Consider the following 24,306-nt stretch of genomic DNA (forward strand, 5'->3'; position numbering starts at 1 on the left):
CTAAAGATGCCCACATACACAGGTGGGCACTTAAAAGGCCACTGGGGCCATGGGCATGACCCATCCACATGTTGGGCACTAGAAAATGCGAGAAATCCATGGATGTCTGGGAAGATTGATTTAAGTGATGAAATAGGGATCACACACTCATGCGGTGATATATTATGTACACTAATAAATTTGCTGAAAGATCAAAGAAGCAGAGTAAACCACAGCCACTACCTTTTACCTCACCAACTACTCAGCCTGAAAGAACTAAAAGGCTTCTAGTTCCTGTGTCCTCATGCCTTATATACCTTTCTCTGCCCACCATATCACTTCTCAGAGGTTGGAGGTGCAAGACTTGGCAGCCCCATCTCCTCATCAACATGATAGATGGCATTATGGAGGAATCACAAGGAAAAATATGGAAAAGGGAGAAATCACATGGTGAAGAAAGAAAACTGAAAGTGGTGAAGGATCCCTGTGCTTTTCACTGCAGCCTGTTTCTGGAGAACTCAGTCACTCATCAGGAGCAGCGTTAATCCTCCTTTAGGGCAGTACCTATAAAGATCTAATAACTGAGTACAAGGCTGGAGCTGAACCTCCTGAAGGTTTGACCATGTCTGCCCTCCACACCTGAGGAGCAAGACGCCAACATGGGAACTTATAGGAGACAAATCCCATACAACAATGACAGTGAGAAGAGAGAATCCTACATGATCATTCCACTTCATGCACAAATCATAAAAGTCAACTCTCCTTCCTAAGAAAACAGTGTGCTAGGTGCAGACTTCCTCCACATCATCAAGAGATCCTGTAAGCAAAGCTACAGCTGGCACCTTCATTCACAGTGAGAGACTAAAGGTGTTCTCTAAAATACTGGGTACAATAACAGGAAGCCATGTATCTTCATTGCCCATAACACTACAGTTGAGGTCACAGCCAGAACAATGAAACAAAAATAAGAAAAAAAAAAAGGAGGGAAAATAGAACGTTTTCTGCTCAGATGTGATGGTGACAACAGAGAACAAACATCCTAAGGAATCTGTTGAAGAAAATACTGAAAATAATGAGTAAATTTAGCAAAGTGAAAGCATAGGAAGCAGGTTGAAAAAAAAAGAAAATTTATGTTAGTTTCATAAATTAACATATAACTTCCAAAAATTAAATATTAAAGTATTATAAAATTATCAGTATGTGTAAGACATTTTTCAAAATGTTGAGAGAAATGAAGACCTCACCAAATGATGAGGAAAAATATAGCCATGAGCTCTAACAGTACTGTGAGGACAATAATATTCCCACACTATTTACTCAGTGAAATACCATACAGCATTTTGAAGAGCTTTTGAGAGTGAAGAAAAATGGAATAGCCAACACAGACTGATAAACACTGAACATGGAGGATTGGTACATTTTACTGTATGGTGCTAGAAATGTAAAGTGATATGTCACTCCACATTTGGACATCTCTATTGACACAGAGCAGAGAACTGCAAAATCAACCCACACAAACTAATTGTGACACTAAAATCTTTGCTCAAAAATATTAACTTGGGGAAACTGAAGAGATGACTAAACAGTTAAGGATATGGAAACTGCATATTTCACTAAATTTTATGTAAACCCAAAATGTTTCTATTCATCCATTTGTTGTTGGACAAGTAGTCTGTTTCTAATTGGTAGTTATTATGAATAGAGCAGCAAAGAACATGGATGAGCAAGTGTCTTTGGAATAAGAGTTAGAGTCTTTTGGGTATATACTGAAGTGTGATATAGCTGGATTCTTTTTATTTTTTTGCTTTTCCAAGAGAGGGTTTCCTTGTGTAACAGCCCTGGCTGTCCTATAACTAACTCTACAGACCAGGCTGGCCTCAAACTCACTGAGATCCAACTGCCTCTGGCTCCCAATTGTTGGGATTAAAGGTGTGTGTCACCACTGCCTGGCAATATAGCTGAATCTTGAGGTAGATATATCCCCAACTTCTCAAGTGATAGCCACCCTGGTTTCCACAGTAGCTGAACAATGTTGCATTCCCGCCAGCAACAGGTGAGTGTTCTTACTCCACATCCTCACTAGAATGAGCTTTCATTTGTTTTACTGATCTTACACATTCTGACAGGTGTAAGATGAAATCTCAGAATGGCTTTGATTTGCATTTCTAATGGATAAGGGTGTTGATCCATTTCTTTTAGTGTTGCTCAGCCATTTAAAATTCCTCTATTGAGAATTCTCTATTTAGATCTGTATCCCATTTTTTAATTGGGTTGTTTGTTTTTTGATGTACAGTTGTTGAACTTGTTATATAATTTAGATATTAGCCCTCTATCAAATATGTACTTGCTAAAACAAACTTTTTCCTTCTGTGGCTTGCTATTTTCTGTGAATGACTGTGTTTTTGCCACACAGAAGCTCCACAATTTCATGAGTTCCCATTTATGAATTGTTGTTGTTCTCAGTGAATGTGCTTTTGGTGTTCTGTTCACAAAGTCTTTTTATGTGCTAATGAGTTCAAGAATATTCCCCACTTTCATTGATATCAAACTCACTGTTTCTGGCCATATGTTGAAGTCTTTGATTCATTTGTAGTTGACTTTTGAGCAGGGTAATAAGTTTGTATCTATTTGCATTTATCTCCTGGATCACATCCAGTTTGACCAGCACTGTTTGTTGAAGATGCTGTCTTTTTACACTGTGTACTTCCGGCTTTTTATCAAAGTATGGTACATTTACATAATGAAATACATTAGTTTGCTAAAAACTGAAATCATGAAATTCATAGCTAAGTGAATGGATCTAGAAAAAAAAAAACTCAAACCAAAAGGACAAACATGGTATGTATTTGCCTATCTGTAGATGTTAGCTGTTAAGTAGGCAATATGCAGGCTATAATCCTATAACCATATAGGTTAGGTATAGAGTAATGGAGTGAGGAAGGTTTAAATCAACCTTGGAAATGTTAATAAGATAGATACTTATAGGTGGATAGCAGAATTGGACTAGAAAGACCAAATGATGAGGAGGAGGAAAGAGGATAGTGAGAGAGGAAATATGAGTGCAGACAGTTAAAATTAAGGGCCACTTGAGGGGTATGGAAACATAATACAGAAGAAGCTCCCTAAAATATGTACATATATTAAGATGATCTAAATGAAATAGCCAAATAATGAGGAAGATGGAGCCCAGACTGGACATCTCTCATGAACAAATGAAGAATCCAGTACAGGGCAAGTTATTAGGCAAAGGGGTCCCTTAGGATTACCCAAACAACTCAGGTAATTGCCCATGCTATTAGTTGCTCTCCACAAACTGATGGTAAGGCCCTTTTGCTAATGACAACATCTATACAACTCATTTAAAATGAAGAAGTCAAGCTGGTGCCTACCTAGAGCCTTCACCCATCCTGACTAGTGTTCATGATTCTGGAAGGTGGTACTCTACATGTTACCAAAGGAGAAAGATAAACACCAACATAGCTGCAAACCATAATGTTTCTTTTACATATGTGGATGCCCTTGTATTTGGGGCATAAATGTTCAGAACTGAGACTTCATCTTGGTAGATTTTTCCCTAATAAATATGTAATGTCCTTCTTGATCTCTTTTGATTGATTTTAGTTTTAAGTCTATTTTATTAGATATTAGGATAGCTACACCAGCTTGCTTCTTGAGTCCATTTGATTGGAAAGTCTTTTCCAGTCTTTTACTCTGAAGTGGTATCTGACTTTGAAGTTGAGGTGTGTTTCTTGTATGCAGCAGAAGGATGGATCCTGTTTTCATATCCATTCTGTTATCCTGTGTCTTTTTATAAGTGAATTGAGTCCATTGATATTAATAGATATTAATGACCAGTGATTGCTAATTCCTGTTATTTTTTGGTGGTAGTGTGTCGCATCCACCTCGACCAGCAAGGAAGACGCGATGCCAGGCTCTTCTCCAAGCAGTTTATTCAGGAACCTTGAACAATCTTCTGACCCCGGGGAAAGCCATCTTCTTCTTCTCTCTCACTCTCACTCTCACGCTCACGCTCACGCTCACGCTCACTCTCACTCACTCTCTCTCTCTCTCTCTCTCTCACACACACACACACACACACACACACACACACACACACACACACAAACACACTCACACACACTCTGATCTCCTCCTCACTCTGATCTCCTATCTCCTCCGATCTTCCTCCTCCTCCCGGGAAAGCCAGCCCACGCCCTTTATAGCCACTGGGCAATCAACCCCCACAGTGCCACGTGGACAATGCCAATAGGGTCAGACATACACAAGCAAGCCAGATTAGGTCCAGGTGTGCGGAAGCAAGCCAGATCCTAGCCTTAGCCAAATAAGGAGCATCTGCCGGACGCTGGCGCCATCTTTGAGGCACGGCCGTGCACGACTCTCTACAGCTCCCCCTTTATTGTTTTAAGCAGCAGGCAAGAGCAGAGGTCTAATCTCTGCCAAAAAACAACTTGGACATTGTACTGGTGTTAGTCCAGGTGTCATCCACCCAGAGAACACTTGACCCGTCCAATACCCTTTTTTGCAGAGGTGGGAATTAGGGCATCAACCCACATGCAATTAGACTTGCTCTTCTTGGGTTTTTGCAATACAGCTAGACCCAAGTGCAGTGCACTAGCCTCGCATCCTGCACGATCAAACTTTTAATGCGGCCAGCCAGGCCTGGGGAGACAGTCCAGCCTCTATGGCTGTAAAGGCTTGGATAATCATGGCTGCATTGCGCCGCTGAGAAACCCTTAAACGAACAATGCACCACAGGCACATCAGGGAGACAAGCACCAGTAGGCCTGCCAGGGCACCTAATCCCGCCCACTCCTTTAAAAAGGTGATAGGCCAGGTGCACACGGGTGGAGTTGACTGCAATGACCTCATTGTGCAGGATCTGGGTTCTGCTCCTGCAGCAAGTCAACTCAAAAATAAAGCAATACACTAGAATGTGATGTTATGGGTAAAGGGTATGGCCAGGCTTTTATAAGAGCCCAGAGTAGTCGATCCTCAGCTGCTCCCGCTGGCACGCTTGTCAGAATCAGGACTATCAGGATCAGGCACATCAGCTTCCAGGGTGTCATCACGTCTCTCCGTCTGAGGGGCCCGTCGCACCAATTGTTCAGGTACCCAGATAGGGTCTAGCCAGTCCTGTGGGAAAACACAAACAGAACCTCCCGCCCATGTCAGCACGGGATCAGGGCCATGCCAGCTACCTGTGAGGATATCTTTCCACTTCACCATGCCCTTCATAGGGCTGTATGGATTAAGACCTCTTATGGCGGTGGAGGATCTTCCTATCAATAAACCCACTGTGCCTGGCTTCAAAGGGCCTTTAAAATCAGACTCCACTAATTGTACTCCCATCTGCGGAGTCAGTAATTTTAAATCGCACCGTTTTTGCTGTTAACTCAAGTTTTTCTGTGTTGCATTGATTTTCCACAGATCTCAGCTGCGGATACCTTGTTGTGCTGGTTCTGGTGTCCGCCATTCTTAGCGGCTTTTGGAGCTTTTGAAAACCACTCAGACTGCCTGCTTTGCAGTCTCCTAGGACACTAACTCTGTATCTCAGGTTCTTTCACCACATACATTAAGCTTAGATTCACAATCAACATTTACACCTTTTCACAAACTCACATATAACATGTGCTTAGGCCTAAACTCACACTCAACATTTACACATTTTTACAAACTCACATATAACATATTAACATCTACTTATTTATACTCTTTAATGAAACTATAGAAGTTTACCTTCTTAAGGGCAGCTACGTTTGAGATGGCCCATTTTTCCACACTGAAAACATGCCCCAGTGTTCCCTACTTTCTTGTTACTAAGTTGTATAATTGCAGCCGCAAGGCCTGCGTTAGTTAGAGGTCCCCCTAATTCTCTGCACACTTTTATCCATACTTCTAGACCTTTGTTCTTATAAGGGGTGATCGCAGCCTTGCATTCTTTGGTACATTGTTCATAAATTAGCTGCTTTATAAGTGGCATCACGGCATCTGGGTCCCCAAAGATTCTGCCTGCAGCCTCGACCATGCGGGCCACAAAATCTGAAAAAGGTTCCATAGGTCCCTGAAGGATCTTAGTAAGGTTACTGCTCACTTCCCCTTTATTAGGTAGGGACTTCCATGCCCTTGTTGCTAATTGATTTATCTGGTCATGGTATCTCTGTTGAATCTGGGCATTGAGAAACACTGGGCAAGCTAGCTGCATTTCAGTTCTAACCTTTCTCCAAACCTCCGGGTTACTCTTCTTAATCTCTAATTTCTTTGAAAGGAGCAGCTCGTTAAGAGCCAGAAAAATTGGGTGCAAAGAAGTTGCGCCCATGATACTAGCAGCACCTTTTCCTTCACCTGCTTTCACTTTCTTTAATTTTCCTGCCCACCTTTGTCGCGGTTCCACTTAACCTTCCTGTCAGCTTTGGTCGCGGCTCCACTTAATTTTCCCTGTCCGTTTTGGTCACGGCTCTACTTAATTTTCCCTGTCCGTTTTGGTCACGGCTCTACTTAATTTTCCCGCTTTTATCGCGGATCCCCGCCTTACCTGGGGACTTACCAGTGCACTGCCCTGACTGCAAAGAGTTCTGAGCCTTAAAAGGGTTCCCCGTATGGGCCACCACTTGTCGCGTCCGCCTCGACCAGCAAGGAAGACGGGACGCCAGGCTCTTCTCCAAGCAGTTTATTCAGGAACCTTGAACAATCTTCTGACCCCGGAGAAAGCCATCTTCTTCTTCTCTCTCACTCTCACTCTCTTTCTCTCTCTCTCTCTCTCTCTCTCTCTCTCTCTCTCTCTCTCTCTCTCACACACACACACACACACACACACACACACACACACTCTGATCTCCTCCTCACTCTGATCTCCTATCTCCTCCGATCTTCCTCCTCCTCCCCCCCCCCCCCCCCCCCCCCGGGAAAGCCAGCCCACGCCCTTTATAGCCACTGGGCAATCAACCCCCATAGTGCCACGTGGACAATGCTGATAGGGTCAGACATACACAAGCAAGCCAGATTAGGTCCAGGTGTGCGGAAGCAAGCCAGATCCTAGCCTTAGCCAAATAAGGAGCATCTGCCATCAGGAAGGCAGAAGCCGGACGCTGGCGCCATCTTTGAGGCACGGCTGTGCACGGCTCTCTACAGTAGTGTTTGTGTTTCCCTTCTTTGGTATTTGTTGATGTGGGACTATCTATTGTCTGTGTTTTGATGGGTGTATATAACTTCCTTAGGTTGGATTTTTCCTTCTAGTGCTTTTGTAGTGCTGGATTTGTGAATAAATATTGTTTAAATCTGGTTTTATCATGGAATATTTTGTTTATTGCATCCATGGTGATTGAGAGTTTTCCTGGGTTTAAAAATCTGGGTTGGGCTGGAAAGATGGTTTAGAGGTTAAGAGCACTGGCTGCTCTTCCAGAGGTCCTGAGTTCAATTTCCAGCAACCACATGGTGGTTCTCAACCATCTATAATAGGATGTGATGCCCTCTTCTGGTATGCAGGCATATATGGCAGAGCATTCATACATAAAATATAAATAATTTTTTTTAAAAAAAGGATTTAAAAAAAATCTAGGTTGGCATCCATGGTCTCTTAGTGTCTGCATAACATCTGTCCAGGACCTTCTGGTTTTCAGAGTCTCCATTGAGAAGTCAGGTATTATTCTGATGGGTCTGCCTTTATATGTTACTTGGCCTTTTTCCTTTGCAGCTCTTAATATTTTTTCTTTATTCTGTATGTTTAGTGGTTTGATTATTATGTGGTGAGGAGACTTTTTTTGATCCATTCTATTTGGTGTTCTGTAAGCTTCTTGTATCTTCATAGGCATTTTCTTCTTTAGGTTGGGAAAGCTTTCTTCTGTGATATTGTTGAATATATTCTCTGTGCCTTTCAGTTGGTATTCTTCTCCTATCCCTATTATCCTTAGGTTTGGTCTTTTCATGGATTCCCAGATTTCCTGGATGCTTTGTGTTATGACTTTGTTGGCTTTAATGTTTGCTTTGACTGACAAATCTATTTCCTCCATCGCATCTTCAATGCCAGAGATTCTGTCTTCCATCTCTTGCATTCTGTTGGTTATGCTTGCATCTATAGCTCCTGTTCACTTACTCGGATTTTCCATTTCCAGCATTCCCTCAGTTTGTGTCTTCTTTATTGTCTCTATTTCAGTTTTCAAATCTTCAATTGTTTCCTTCACCTGTTTAATGGCTTTTTCTTGGCTTCTTTAAGGGGCTTATTGATTTCTTCCAAGTTTTTGTTTGTCTTTTTCTCTATTTCTTTAATGAAATTTTTTATTTCCTCTTTAAATACTTCCATCATCTTCTTAAAGTCATTTTAAGGTCAATTTCTTCTGTGTTGGGATGTTCAGGTCTTGCTGATGTAGAACCACCAGGCTCTGGTGGTGCCATATTGGTCTTTATGTTGTTGATTGTATTTTTGCACTGGTGTCTACCCATCTCTTCCTTCACTCAGTGCAAGGAGTGTCTGTATCTGAGGGAGCCTCTCTTGGTCCAATGGGAGCTCTTGGTTCAATGTGAGCTCTTGGTCTAATCAGAGCTCTTGGTCCTATTAGAGTTAATGAACTCTGTTTGTTAGGGAACAGCTGCAGTCTCAGAGGGTGGGTGCATTGGGGGTTGGGGGGATGGGGTAGGGCTTGTAGATTACAGGATCCAGAGGGGGATGGTGGCAGTTCAGGTTCCCTGTAGGAGACCTGCCTGCTGGCCTGAAACTGGGACTGCAATGAGTGATGGTGTGGGGGCTCAGGGTTGTGCCCCTGGGCTAAAAGTCTAGAGGCTGGGGTGATTGGCTATTGAACAAAGACTCATTTCTTAGGCCAATCGGTACACTTAACACTTTTACACTCAGATCTTTTGTACCCCCAAAAGACCACCATGAATACTGAATCCCATATGTAAAAACAAAGAGTCTTTATTTAAAGCTTGAAGCTTTGTCTCTCTGTCCCACACAGAGGTGAGAGCAGAGAGCCCTGAGCCTGGGCAAGGTAGAGCTTTTATCATAGCAGAATTTGGGGTGAGGGGAGTTCCAGGTTCCTTGATTGGCTGACATTTGTTTAGGGGTATAGGGAATGTTTGGAATGTCAGGCATTTCCCCTTAGATGCAGGCCTTCCCTGGGTGGGGTCTGCTCATGACTTCTGGATCTGGGTGTCACCTGTCAGTAAGCCTGCTACAGAAGCTGTGTCTGGGCCTCTAAGCCTGTCATGGCAGTTGGTTGATCAAGCTGTTTTGCCACACACACACACCGCATCAAAAAACCACAAGGATTATAATATCAGAGTTCTAGATGTTTACTAAGAATTAAATATATGTTCACACAGTGACTAACACAAATTAACATAAGAACTTCATTTATAATTATTAAAACTTAAAAACACGTCATATATTCACACATGAATGGCAAAATATTATGACACATTTGAGTAATAGAAAAGTGCTTTGTAACAAAAACAATGAACCACTGATTCATGAAAAAATAATAATAATAATAGCAAAAATGCAAAAGAAATCAGAAATCTGTATTTACTATATGAAACTATGGAATATGCCTTATTAATTTATAGTACAAAAGAGCATATATCTGCTTACCTGGGCATAAGTGGGGAGGCCAAGGGGCACAAAAAAACTTTCAGTGGGAAAAAAAAATTTCCCTGTTCTCTTAAGGTGTCTACTGCTGTGATGAAATACCATGACCAAAACAACATGGGGAAGAAGGGAATTGTTTTGCTAACATTTCAAATAACAATCCATCACTGAAGGAAGTCAGGACAAGCACAAAAACTTAGCAAGAACCAGGAGGCAGAACTGATGCAGAGACCATGTAGGAGTACTGGTTACTGGAAGCTCCCCATGGCTTGCTCAGCCCCTTTCTTATGGAAGCCAGAAACACCAGCCCAGGCATGGCACCACATACAATAGACTGGGCCCACCCAATCAATTGCTAAATAAGAAAATTCCCTCTTTCCTCTCTTTGACTAGACCCCCAGAGCTCAGCCTAGTGCTTGGATGAAGACACTATCATGACAGGGTATTCATCAATCTGATTCCCAGGGTAGGTGGGAACCCTCTCCACTATTGCTAATAGTCTAAGGTGGGGTCATCCTTGTGGATTCTTGGGAATTTCCCTAGCACCACATTTCTCCCTAACCTCATCATGGCTCCCTCTATCAAGATATCTCTTTCATTGCTTTCCCACCCCATCCCTCCTCCAGCATGACTATCCTGTTCCTTCATGTTCTATCCTCCATCCTTCTTCCCTCTATTTCCCCCCCACCCCCAGTTTACTCATGGAGATCTCATGTATTTCCCCTTCCCAAGGTGATCCACACATCCCTCTCAGGGTCCTCCTTGCTAGCTAGCTTCTCTGGAGCTGTGGGTTGTAGTCTGGTTACCCTTTGCTTTACATCTAGTGTCCACTTATGAGTGAGTATATGCCATGTTTGTTTTTCTGAGTGTGGGTTACCTCACTTAGGATGATATTTTCTAGTTCCATTCATTTGACTGCAAATTTCATGATGTCATTGATTTTTACTGCTGAATAATATTCCATTGTGTATATGTACCACATTTTCTTTATCCATTCTTCGGTTGAGGGGCATCTAGGTTGTTTTCAGGTTCTGGCTGTTATGAATAATGCTGCTATGAACATAGTTGAGCAAATGTCCTTTAGGTGTGATTGAGCATTCCTTGGGTATATGCCTGAGTGGTATAGCTGGGCCTTGAGGTAGATTATATGAGCAAGGGGGATCAAGGTCATAATGAGGAAATCTACAGAGACAACTGTACCAAGTTCGTATCTACCTTGTGTCAAGTTGACATAAAAATAGCATACACAATGATTCTTGAAAAGATATACATAGTTTTTAAAACTCATATTGCTCAAGACTTAGAGTGGGCACATTTTGTTACATACACACTACAAGTTAAAAATTGAATTTTTTTTTAATATCAAGGTCCAAAAACAGACATCATAAGTCAATAACAATTTTAGATCTAAAAGACATTACAAGTGAATTCACTGATGATAGTGAAAGTGTGGAAATATTGATAGTGATATGATGCAGAAAATATGAATATGGGTTATGGAATAGATCATATTACTCAGTCAATACTAAATTTCTCAAGTTTTACAGTTTTAGTATGATACTATAAAAGAAATTGCTTGTCCATAGGAAATATTTATGGATAGTTTAGTTTTATTATTACTGTCATCATTATTATTATGCTTCATGAAACAGTCTCACTCTGTAGCCCACAATAACTTCAAACTTATTATGCGATCTAGGCTGTACCCAAACTCGTGTACCTATAAGATTATAAGTTTGAGCCATGGCATCCAGCTGGCCTCAATTAATATTACTGTATCTATGTGGTCTCTACTTATGAGCAAATGAATGACACAGGGGGAGAAGAGAGAGACAGAGACAGAGAAAGAGACAGAGAGAGGATGAGAACACATAAGGACTATGGATGGTTGTATGAGTTCTTTGAACTATCCTGGCAACTATTAGTCAAATCTGGAAATATATTTTATAGCAAAGAAATGTTTTTTGAAAAATAAATTCTTCTACATACAAAGTAATAACACTACATACACACATAACAAACACCAACCAACCAACTAACAAACAGAAACCCACAACTGCATCCTAGTTCATAACTGTGATGTGAAAGCAGTGGGCCACAGAAATGGCTTATCCTAGTAAAAGGGAGATGTGTGTGCTGTTTTTCAAGTTTCTGTGTTTGGATCTGTGTGTCATCCAGAAACAAAGAGAATGATACTGCACACTTGGAACAAATGGCATCCATTCTCTAGACATAAGCTGCTGTGTTTACAGGAAGTAAGATGGTTTCTGCTGTGTTAAGTCAGGTTTCAGAAGAAAATCTCATCACTTGCTCATCCATTACCCTGTTTGCTTGACTGAGTCCTGTGGTTAAGACATTTGGCCATTAAGTAGACACAAATTATCCCAGGAAACCAACAAAGATGACAAAATGTTCCATTTTCACTTTTCCTTCATTCTGCACACTGAATCTGGGAATTTATCCATTCTCTTTTCACAGATACAGGGGTGGGTTCTACCACAGTCATCATGTTGTATACCTGAAAAACTGAGAAATGCACAGCCTCTACGTTCCTTCAATGATTTTATTGTCCTCAAATCACTATAAAACAAAATACATAATGGACAGTTATTAAAATACGAAGCTTAAATTGATTCAGACCATAATTTTAAAAACAAAGCTTATAGACCAAAATATACAGAATATAGAATTAATTGGTTAATTAATTAAATATTTACTAAAGATTTTTTTATTTTTTCTAAACTCATGAGAAATGGTCCTGGGCCACTGGGCCACATGATTCAATGGATAAAGCCATTGCCACCAAATGTGACTACATGAATTTAGCCCTCAGATACCACACAGCAGAAGGAGAGAAGTGACTCCTTCTAATTACATTGCCCTCTAACTACAGATGTGCTCTAACATGGTTACACAAATACACATACATTCACAGAAAAATAAAAAATATAATAAAAAATAAACACAATTCTACTCTTTATCCCTTCCACACTGTTAACATTGAAAAAGGTGTCCAAGCTACTGCATCTTCCCACTGGAGAAAATGCTTGTGGAAACCACAGAAAACTTCTGATCACTGGGCTTCCTTACTGAAGTCTCAGGTCTGGCCCTAGTAATCCCACCATCATCAGAGAATAACAGTTCTGCAGCAGAGTCAAGGACAATGAAGGTCTCTTAACCTGGGTGCGGCATCCATTCAGCTCCTGGCACCTTGCTCTAAATGTTACTACCTGCCCATTTCACTCTGTATGGTGCAGTAGGATAAAAACAAATGTATTAACTCTGTGGCCATTCACGGTAAACACCATCGATTCTAGCACTTGAGAAGTAGATAGGAATAGCAGAGTTAGCCTGTATGAATGATACTTCATAAAGAAAAACCAAAATTAATAATACTGATCTGTGTGCATACACCCCATAAGGCCTTCTCTTTTTGACCACCTCTGTGACAGCCTGTCCACCTCTGTGACAGGCTGTTTGAGAGTATCTTTGGAGGAGAGCGAGTAAATTTATCTTCCGGCAGATTTGGAACACAACTGTCCACACTGACAGCGCCACATTTAGGATAGAAGTAAGCCAGACCTGCTATGTGCCCAGACACAGAATGAAAGGTTCCTGAGAAAGTTACCATTGTGAATACCATTGCTTCAGACAGTTTCTACAGCAGCTGAAGAAGAAACTCAGTAAATACCACAAAAAAAAATGGCATCATGAGCAACATCCACAGAAATAGTACATTAAACTATAGAACTTCAGATACTAGGTTTACTACCTAATTTGTGTTAAATAAGTATGGTTGATACCTTTCCAGAGATAAAGGACAGGAAAGGCACAGTCATACCTGCTTATAGTCCCAGAAACTGAGAGATAGAGACGGAATGATCAGGAGTTCAAGGCAAGCCTGACTGACATGAATCTTTATTAAAAACAAGAAAGAAGTTCCCATCAGTCAACTAGGGAGTGTGTGACTCACCTTCCAGCTGGTCTGCTGTTACATCCTGGATTCTGTTTACCCAAGACCTATTCCACTCCCAACCCCTACACTTCATCATCCTCCCTGTGGCCAGCCCTTCCCCACAACTTCAGCAGACTCCACAGACCCGGGTACAGCACACACCAGTTGGAAGAACAGGTGAGTGACTGGCCTCCCAGCTGAACTGCCCCAATCTCCAGACCCTATAGCCCAGGGCACATCCCATGCACCTCCATCTCCTATCTGAGCACCAGCACTACTGCTGGGCCCTGTTCCCAACTCAGGTGAAATTCCACTACTCTTCTGGTACAGTCCTCACCAGTGGTCTATCCAGTGAGTGACCAGCCAGCCAGCTGGACTGTCATCATCCCGTGGATTTTGTTCCCCTAACATCCATTCCTCCACACAACCCCTCCAGCTCATCATTCTTCCCGTGGCCAGCCCTTTCCCACAACTCCAGCAGACTCCATAGGCCGAGGTACAGTCCACACCAGTCCTAAGACTAGCACCGCCTTGCTTGGGCTCCATATTCTGGCCTACAACTTTGAAAGAAGACTTCAGCTACACTGGAAGCCAAGCTGGACCTAGGGACAGAGGCCCAAAAAACCCAAGTGGAGGCTCACTACTGCACCTGAAGACTCTCCAGTCATCAGAACACTTGGCCAATTAGCCAGAAGGCAAGAGATGAAATAGAAAACAAAGGAACAAAACACCCATCCAACAAACACAAATGCAGGAATCAACATCTAGACCTATAATCACCCCAAATTCAGATGCCTATACTCCAATGTAAGAACCCAATCAATAACAGAAAGGGCAATATGCCACCACCAGAATCCAGATAGCCTGCAATAGCAAGACCTGAACATTCCAATGCACCTGAAACACAAGAAAACAACTGTAAAAATAACTTAATGAAGATGATAGAGGTCCTTAAAGATAAAATGAAAAACTGGCTTAAAGAAATAGAAGAAAAGACAAATAAAATAATTGGAGGAAATCAATAAATCTCTTAAAGAGTGTTAAGAAAACCAAGGAAAAAAACTATCAGTTAACAGAAACAAATGAAATTGTTCCAGACCTGAAAATGGAAACAGAAACAATAAAGAAAATACAAACTAAGGGAATTCTGGAAATGGAGAATCTGGATAAGCGAACAGGAACTAGAGATGCAAGCATCACTAACAGAATATAAGAGATAGAAGAGAGAATCTGAGATGTTAAAGATACAATAGAGGGAATAGATTCATTGGTCAAAGAAAATATTTAATCTAAAAACATCAGGAACACTATGAAAAGACCAAATTTAAGAGTAATAGGAATAGAAAAGGGAGAAGAACCCCTCCTCAAAAGCCCAGAAAATATAATCAGCAAAATCATAGAAGAAAATGTTTCCAACCTAAGAATGAAATAACTATAAAGGTACAAGAAGATTACAGAACACCAACAAACTTTTTGTTAGTATCTTAGATGAGTTTTTAATTTAAAAAATAATACCCAAAGCCAGATATCAGGGTGAAAGCTGAAAGATCAGAGAAGCAGAGCAGTCAGCCACTAGTTCTTACCTCTATGAAATCCTCAACCTAAAGAGAGTGAGTTCCTGTTTCCTTACATCTTATATACCTTTCTCTACCCTGCCATTACTTCCTGGGATTAAAGGTGTATATGCTTCCCAAGCAAAGGCATGAGATCTCAAGTGCTGGGATTAAAAATGTGTGCCACACTGCTTGACCTCTCTGTCTAATCTAGTGGCTGGCTCTGTCCTCTGATCCTCAGGCAAGTTTATTAGGGTACACAATATATCACCTCATTTCCCCTTTTTGTCTAAAATAATAAAAGAAGGTTATAACTAATATAAAAAACTATATACAATAAGTACAGGAAGTATATACAATATATACAGTCAAGAATTACATTAACAATGTCCAGTCCATTAACATTTGACAGCCTAGCACTTGCTCAAACACTATCTAATGCATCTTGTCCTTATCCCTGAGCTCCATTGTAAATGAGGAAAGCATTGTGAAATGAGAGAAAAGTCTTTGCACACCATCCTCCCAACAGTGTACCAGAGTTAGTGTGTGAGGGCTCAGGAAACTCACACTTTAGATGGGCCATCGCCAATCCATTGCCATTTACAATTCCTTTCATCATATTTTAATCCAATCCAGGAATTATCTGTAGTAAGATGGGACTTTAGGAACTTCTGTATGAGAAAAAAACACATCTGATGATAAAATTTCCCACTGTTTGGTGAGAAAAAAACAAGCATAAGAGCTCCCAGCTATTCTTATGTCAGTTCTCTGCTGTCCTGTCCTCCAGCACTTCAGTCCCTCCAAGTTCATTTTTAAAGTGATTTCCCACTAGTAGCTCATTTATGTCAAAACCAATGTCAGTTACACGAGTTATTTAAAGTGAAAACAGCAAGTGTCTAGAGATATTAGGTTTATGAAATGATTTATGTCTGTGTTTCTTAGACCAAGTATCACTGTGTAGCCAACACTGACCCTGACCGAACAATATTCCTGCTTGTGACTCCTAAAAACAAGCATACTGTATACATGGTTCATTATATAGTTTCTGACACTCCATGAAATTATTCAAATGTGCATTTCCAGAGACTACAGAGGCATGTGGGAAGTGTTCATAATGTAAGTAATGCCCTGTCTTCAAAGCAAATTTATTAAGAGGAAAAGTACTGTGTGAAAAGCTGTGCATTAAGCTTTATGCTCCAGAGAGGAAGATGTTCTTAAGTTCAGAACTGGAGGTGACAGGAATTGAGGAGGAAAGGGACAGATACTTGGAAAAATTTAGTGTCTTACATGTGACATCCAAGTGTTATGATATCTAATTAAATTCCTGAATATAGTTTAAAATATGGGTTTAAATTATTTATGCTTATATTATCAAAAGGAAATTTACATTATTACCTGACCTTAAAAATTCTTTCATGTTATAACTTTTTACACATGTATTAAATTGGTGTATAAATTTTGTACCATGTTGTAAAGGACAAAGGTTTCAAGCTAATGAATCAACCATTTCTCTAGAAAAATATAGTCTCCATATTAAAAGAGATTTTGTTAGTAAAATTTAAACAGAAAATGTCAGCACCTTGGCACCTTTGTTTCCTTTTAATTACTCATTTCTAAAAATAGACATTTTAAAAAAACACAAAAATAGTATGAAGTAAAGATTATGGAGAGTTTCACTGACAATCACATTGGAGCTAGCTGGTAAAACTACTTAATTCTACGGATCTTATGTATTTCCACTTTTCAAACTGGCCCAGAGGTCAGTTACTTTCTCTATTGTTTTCTAATTACTCATCTCAGGCAGTCTTACTTGTGGGTTCCAAAGAGCAAGCCCTAGACAATGGCCTCTCTGGGTGGAGTTGGCACTCTATGGAGATACATAACTGTCAGTCACAGGATATGTTGTACTAAAGGGTTAAACATATTCAGGGAAAACACGCTTCTCGGAGGGATTCTCTTGCAGACTCCTGAGAAAGGGAGGAGCCTGCAAAGACACAACTCTCTTTAGTAACCAGTCTCCTCATAACAGACCCTGTGTCCTGACACTAAGCCTAGAGCAGGAAGGAGTAGCCTAGGATACTCTTACTGCACAGGTTTTGCTCACGTTACAGGCAAACCATGGACAACACTTACAGGTCTCTCTTTCAGTAAACCTGCCTGGGCTCAGTATCTCACTATCCAAGGGTTAGAGAAGGAATCTAAGAATAAAGAAGCATGTAAGTGTCTACAATACCAGTTCATCATCATCATCTATCCTCAAAAGGGATAAGCTGCAGTCCCGGCAGGTCTGTTTACATCCACTCCAGAGGTTTTTGTCCATGATGAAATAATAACATTTTATGCCACAGCAGAACCAGCGTCCTTCAACGTGTTTGCCTATAACAGAGAAGGTAGATGGTAAAAATTCTTATTTTCTAATATTCTGTTTTTAGATCACTTTTTTAATTAGACATCTATAACTAAGTAAAATTTCAGAGCTCTAAGAAATTGAAATTCTAGAATGTTGAGAGATCTGTGTATGCCCACGTTGTTACTTGTTTTGGGCTCTTTTGCGGGGGGGGGGGGGGGGGGGGGGGGGGCTGCCACCCAGCTCCCAAATAAATTCACACATGGAGTCTTATTATTACTTATGAATGGCCAGGCTTAGCTTGGCTTAGTTTCTAGCCAGCTTTCCTTAACTTAATTATCTATCTACCTTTTGCTTCTGGGCTTTTCCCATTTTCTTCTGTAAATCTTACTCTTACTCTGTGACTTGCTGGTTGTGGAGCTGGGTGGCTGACCCCTGATGTCCTCCCCTTCTCTGACTCCTTCTCGATCTCCCTTTCCAGATTTCTCCCTCTATATATTCTCTCTGCCTGCCAGCACCACCTATCCTTTCCCCTGCCTTGCTATTGGTCAGTTCTTTATTAGACCATCAGGTGTTTTAAACAGGCACAGTAACACAGCTTCACAGAGTTAAACAAATGCAACATAAACAAAAGTAACACACCTTAAAATAATATTCTACAATACACCCATGCTCTATGCAGTGTTGTTTATAAGAATGGATATATAGAACCAGCTGATGTGTTCATTGTGGACATCAGTAGAAATAATGTAGCACATGCACCATTTTGAAGCTCCAAAATGTGCTGCAGGGAGCTACACCATGGTCACAAACAGGCCAACTCTCTCATACCACAGCAGAAGGAAAAGACATACACACAATTATTTTTATGACTGAAACCTTATAAATGCTCTGAGTCCATTTCAGGCTAAGGATTTGGTAAATACACTCTTTTTTTGTTTGTTTTGTTTTGTTTTTTGAGACAGAGTTTCTCTGTGTAGCTTTGCGCCTCTCCTGGAACTCACTTGCTAGCCCAGGCTGGCCTCGAACTCACAGAGATCCGCCTGGCTCTGCCTCCCGAGTGCTGGGATTAAAGGCGTGCGCCACCACCACCCGGCGATAAATACACTCTTATTGGAAACTTCCATGTTCTGTCAGCAACAAAGTTGGAGACTCAAATTTGCCCACAGACAAAAAGAACCTGAATTGTTAGCTGTGCTGATTTATTATTGCATCCCCCTTGAAACAGTATAAGCCAGAACAGCCACTTACTTCTAGAATCTACAAGATTCACCTAATTCAGACAGGGATTTCTGGGGGTCCAGGCCCCTCCATGAGATAAGGAAACCCCAAGCCATTAACTCACAGATCACCAGCATTGTAAGCTGCTAATTGGACTTCAAATCTTCTAGAGTAGAAACAATATGGAATATTGCAATTCTTTACTCAAGATCCCCTCCTTACCTGTGCTCTGTATGCAATCTAAAACAACTTTAGTGTCCCCATGGCATTTGTTCTGCTCTCTGTTGAGGGAGTCCAGATAGTCTTTGAGGGCATGATACTCTTTAGACTTATTTCTCAACATTTCTTCCCTTAAGTAGCTGTCATTTTGCATGGTGCTGTACTTTTGATGGAGATTATTTAGAGTTCTCTGCAATTCATGTTTTTCTTGACTATACTGAAAAACTAAAAATAGCAGCAGATATAACACAGAAAATGCACATTAGAAGTAAATATTGAAATTTAAGATAACAGAGAAAGCCCATATTAACAACCAACAAATATCATTACTTAAACTGGTACTTTGATATTTTAAAACCTTAATTAACTCACTACAGGAATGGAAACACGAATTTCTATCAGGGTAACTTTAATGTAAAGTAAACAATACAATTGAATAAAATTATGGTGGATATATCACATCTTCCAATTACTTTATTTTTCACAGCACAAAATTTTCAAATAAATACCTATGTAAAATATTCAGTGAATACTTAGCACAGCATGAAAATGTGAACTAAGAAACATTAAGAAATGGCACAATTCTCATTGGACCAGAGGGAAAGCAAAATATCCACATACGTAGCCATTTCTTAGCACAGCCTGGGAGTGATTTCCTCTAAACATGCGAAGGAATCCAATAAAGCTTAAGCTTTAATGTCTCTGTACAGATGAAGTCTTTTCCTTTAACCGTGTCCTCAATATCCAACAAGGAAAAGGAAAAGAACATCATCATTTCTTTGGCACAGCTGTGTCTCACAGACTATTACATACTATTCACAATCACTTAAGCTCAGAAAGCAGACTACCATCAAGTCCTCACAAGGGACAATACGAAGAATGAGATAGAACAAGGCAGCTTCCTACAGCCCCAGAGTTGAGAGAATAGCTATGTATGAGACTAGGACACTGTAGTGTGTCAGACAACAAAACAAAACAAAAACATAGTCCAGAGCAATCTGGCACATCCCCTGATTACAGACAGCACAATGGACAGAGTGTATTATCTGCATAATTTGTGTCTAAAGTTATTACTTAGGCAGAAAGGCAAAGAAGATGTATACCAGTTACTCACTGTGTGTCCCCAACACTGCAACTGTCACCAGCAGAATGGAACAAAGGACTCCCAGAGGTATTGCAATGAGGTGCCAAGGGACTGAACACTCTTAATCAAAACAAACAAACAAAAAACAAAGCAAGAAAATAATCGCCATGAAAAGAGCACGTCCCAATACTGGTTATAATTTTGTGTAGCATGGAAATGAGGGGATATTGGACTCTAACAGTTTTACAGAAGCCCATCATACAAGCTGACTGAACATGTGCTTTCAAAATTTGTAGATTTCTACCTAAAATGCACCCACTGTAGAAATCCTACATGTGTGAAGTTTCACAGGATTACAAACTTTTTTTAACCTTTGGCCTTACATTCTCAATCCTCCTGACTCAGCCTAAAAGTAGCCTTATGACAGGCACCTGCCCTTTCACCCAGTTCTACAGGATCAAAAGTCTATCCTTCAGAAAGCACTGGAGGCACAGACACAGTCCAGGTAGATGATCCCAAACTGGAGTATGCAGTCCACCAAGGGAGAGTAACTGAGGATGAGGAGGAAGGGAAGAGGGATGGATATTCTTGAGAAATATAGGGAACCGTGGCTATTCTGGAGCTGACTTGTATACATGCCCATCCATTCTGGGGCCTAGAAGTCAACTCCCTCTTTTTTCCATAAGTTCCATTTTTTTCTAGACAATACTAAACATCTTTGTGAATCTGAGATGCTGGAAATCTGAAAGCCAATCCTGATTATCACTGTGTCAAAGAAGTTAAAGTTCTCAGCTTGGAGTTCAGCTGATACAGTTCATTCAGAGAAAGCAGAAAAAGAGAATAGAAAAGTGAGATTTCCTCTTTTTTTGTTAATAAACTTAATTATTCTTTGACATTTCTGCAAATGCATAATGTGGTTTAGTCATTCCCATCCCCACTACCCTCTGTCATCTCCTCTCTTCCTCTGCAGCTTCTTTCCAGGAAGAGACTTCCTCATCTGATGAAATACTTCTGCTGTTTTGTTGCATTAGATGATGGGAATATTCAAGACAATTAAAACACCTTCTGCTAAAGTGAAAGTATTATTTCAAATGCGTACTTTGCATTTCTTTAAGATTTCATTTCTTTGGGACATGTGGTGTTTCTTTAGACTCTAGATTTCCACTTTTGTTTTGTTTTGTTTTGTTTTTCGAGACAGGGTTTCTCTGTGTAGCTTTGCGCCTTTCCTGGAACTCACTTTGTAGATCAGGCTGGCCTCGAACTCACAGAGATCCGCCTGGCTCTGCCTCCCGAGTGCTGGGATTAAAGGCGTGCGCCACCACCGCCCGGCTAGATTTCCACTTTTAAACATTTCAGAATTATTCTTGAGTAGACTAAATAATAAAAACCTCCTAATGGTTTTTCAAATTTGACAGAATGTATTCATTTCTCATTTGTCAATTATCAAGAAATTATTTCTCATAGACTTCTATTGTTCTTCTCTACCCATCTGGCTTTCTCTGTTACCAGCTAACAGTTAGAAATAGAATTACTGTTTTCTTTTCCTTTTTGTACCTTTAAAAATTGATTACTTAATTTTTAAACTTATTTATGAACAATTTGTACATTATTACTCCCCCACTCATACTCACTTATCTCCTTCAATAGAAGCCAGTAGGATATTGTTTTCAGATGTTAAAAGCTAAAAATGCATAAAAACAAGTGAATTTAGACACTTAAAACACTTACCTCTGTGGCCAGCTTCTCTGGGCTCTTGAGTCTCATCAGACCTTCCTCCATTCTGCAACTCTGAAGAAGACTTATGAAATCTCACAGTTGCATAAGTGATCTCCTCATCACTCATCTTAGGAGTAAATGAAGTGTGTTCTCTGTTAAAATAAACCTTGGATAACATTCAAAGAAAATAAAATGTCCACCTTTAGGAAGGTACCTGGATCTGATGCTGCAGTGGGGAAAGAAGGCAAGGGGGTCTGATAAACTCCCTTAATGAGCCAAACACCCTAAATCACATGGACTGACTCTGATTTCCACTAGACGTGAGAAGTCTTTGAAGATTTCTGTCATTTATACCTCTAATGGTCACAGCAATTGTTATTAAGAAGTACAGAAATAATTTAAAATATACTAGTAAGTCATTGCAATATTGAAAAAGCCTGTTTATTCAAAATATTCCAAATATATAAAATTGTTAGGCAAAATTGCTACCACCATAAATTATTGAAACACCTTTAAACTATCAATTCAAATAACAAAAGTTCAAAGATTTCTATAAAAATCTTTGTTTTAAAATTATTCATTTTGATAGACACATGAATATAAAAATGTTCTTGCAGTCTTTTCAATTATATATGTCTATCCAGGTTTCCCATATACAACATCAAAAGAACATTTGAATATTAATATAGGAGATGTTTAAAATTTTGAGCTCTAAGACATATATATATTTCTTGGGTTAAACCCAAACACCTGAGATGTCCAATCTCTCCATCCAGCCACAGCCTACACATTTTTCTCCATGGTCAGGCCTGGTAAATGGATGCAACTTGAAAAGATCCTACAGTGTGGGAAACCAAACCCAGAGAGACAACAGCCACATGTTCTCTTGCATCTGAGGCTCTTGGCTCCAAGTCCTCCGACATCTACAGAACCTGGAGTAACTGCAGCAGCCAGGAAAGTAGAAAGGGGATTGCAGGGGTGAGGTGTGGGAGCAACAGAGAGGGGCATAGCAGGATATAACCTGAAGTTTAATCTCAAATTATTTCATGTCAACGATCACTTCACGAATTATTTTCTAGTATATAATATTACCAGAGGAGCCTACATGAAAATTAATTTTATCACTAATCAGTCATTGGTTAATGCCAATAAAAGACCCAATCTGATTTTATATATATAATTATTATTCAATAGTAAATATTTGTAACTCACCTTGCCCCTTACATTGATAACTGAGATTGTGGCCAACAGAAAATATGAAAAACAAACAAAACATGTATTGATTCTTCTCTAGTTTTTTAATTTTATGAAGATTTCTGGAATTATTCATATTTTCCCTAATTTTTTTAAGAAAAAGGAAGCTTTCCATTAGAGAATGTGTTTCTTAGATTATTACTGATCTTAGGGTAGTATCTGTACCACAGTGCACATGTGCCCGGAGGACAACTGTACCGAGTGAGGTGAGTCCTCTCATTCCACCTTATGTGGGTTTCAGAGATAAAACTCAGGTGGTAAGTCAGGCTTTTGTACAAGTATCTTTACACACTGACCCATCTTACCTGGCTCCTATGACTCCTTCAAGATGAATTATATATAAACATTTGACTCAGTTCAAGAGTAATGAACTCCATAGAACACTCTACCTTACTTTCTTAGTACACAGCAGAAGTCACAACATAATCAGAAAGAAAATAAACAATGCCAAACTCCAGTTTTCACATGCTGCCAGAGTCAATCAGATCTAACAGAACCAACAGGGCTTCCCCAGTAATCCCGCTCTCACCTTACATCATCTGAAATTCTCTAGAGTATATATAATCATGTGATAGAAAAATAATAAAAGCAGTTGTTACCTGTGCCTCTTCCAGGAATCGATTTTGGTGGAGAGAATTGATCCTCAATTGGGAGACAAGTTGGAGTTCCTTGGTTAATATCCTTCAGAGGCTCTGGGAGAAAAGGCAGAACTGAGTCGCCTCTTGAGTGATACTCAAGCTCATGATTTTCTGCCCCTCCTCTTGACCAAAGTGAAAAGAGGAAATTGCATGACGAAAGCAAATTCTGACAGCAAAGGGAAGAACCAACACACCATACCAGATGCTACAAATCATGTCCATAATGGATATTTGAAGACTGAGAAGATAGCACATCTGCAGAGAATGTAAAACCAATGTTCTTAGCAAAACTACTAACAAAAAGAGGAGCTGACGTTCCTCTGCCCCTAGTTTTTAATGAACTGTTGGAAATTTTCTCTTAAGCTACTATTTGAAAAAAAATCTTGTTTTTGAATTATGCTTATTACAGCTAAATGTGTTTTAGGATACTTTGAAGCGCTCAAATTTCCACTGTGAAACTGTTGGTATTAACTCTTTTAGCTTTTTATTCATAGATAATGATTACTGGTAACACTGATGTAATTTCATACATAGTGGTCTTACTGCTGACATTTTAATGTTGCTGGGATATCAAATCTAATACTGAGCATGCTCAGTAAATACCCTAGCACTGAGCTCCACATTCAGGCTTTGTTTTCTGTTTGGTTTTGTTTGAAATTTTCAGTTGTTTGGGGTTTTCTTTGTTTGTTTGTTTGTTTGTTTGTTTTGTTTTGTTTTGAGACAGTTGTATCATATTTAC

At 40.0% G+C, this 24,306-nt stretch overlaps 1 protein-coding gene across 1 annotated transcript; it reads right to left on the reverse strand.

The window, feature by feature from the left end:
- Positions 1–9,375: 9,375 nt before the first annotated feature.
- LOC128099786 (killer cell lectin-like receptor 2) lies at positions 9,376–22,824 on the reverse strand. The gene is made up of 5 exons (XM_052721603.1): positions 21,688–22,824; positions 19,990–20,079; positions 18,879–19,100; positions 17,322–17,494; positions 9,376–15,759 (listed from the first exon to the last, which is right to left on the reverse strand). The coding sequence occupies exons 1-5, from the start codon at positions 21,851–21,853 to the stop codon at positions 15,652–15,654; spliced, it is 759 nt and encodes a 252-aa protein (XP_052577563.1). The 5' UTR covers positions 21,854–22,824; the 3' UTR covers positions 9,376–15,651.
- Between the last annotated feature and the right edge of the window lie 1,482 nt (positions 22,825–24,306).

The sequence above is a fragment of the Peromyscus californicus genome, unplaced genomic scaffold (assembly GCF_007827085.1).
Source record: "Peromyscus californicus insignis strain IS unplaced genomic scaffold, ASM782708v3 Scaffold_6__1_contigs__length_162567912, whole genome shotgun sequence".
NCBI classification, from domain to species: domain Eukaryota; kingdom Metazoa; phylum Chordata; class Mammalia; order Rodentia; family Cricetidae; genus Peromyscus; species Peromyscus californicus.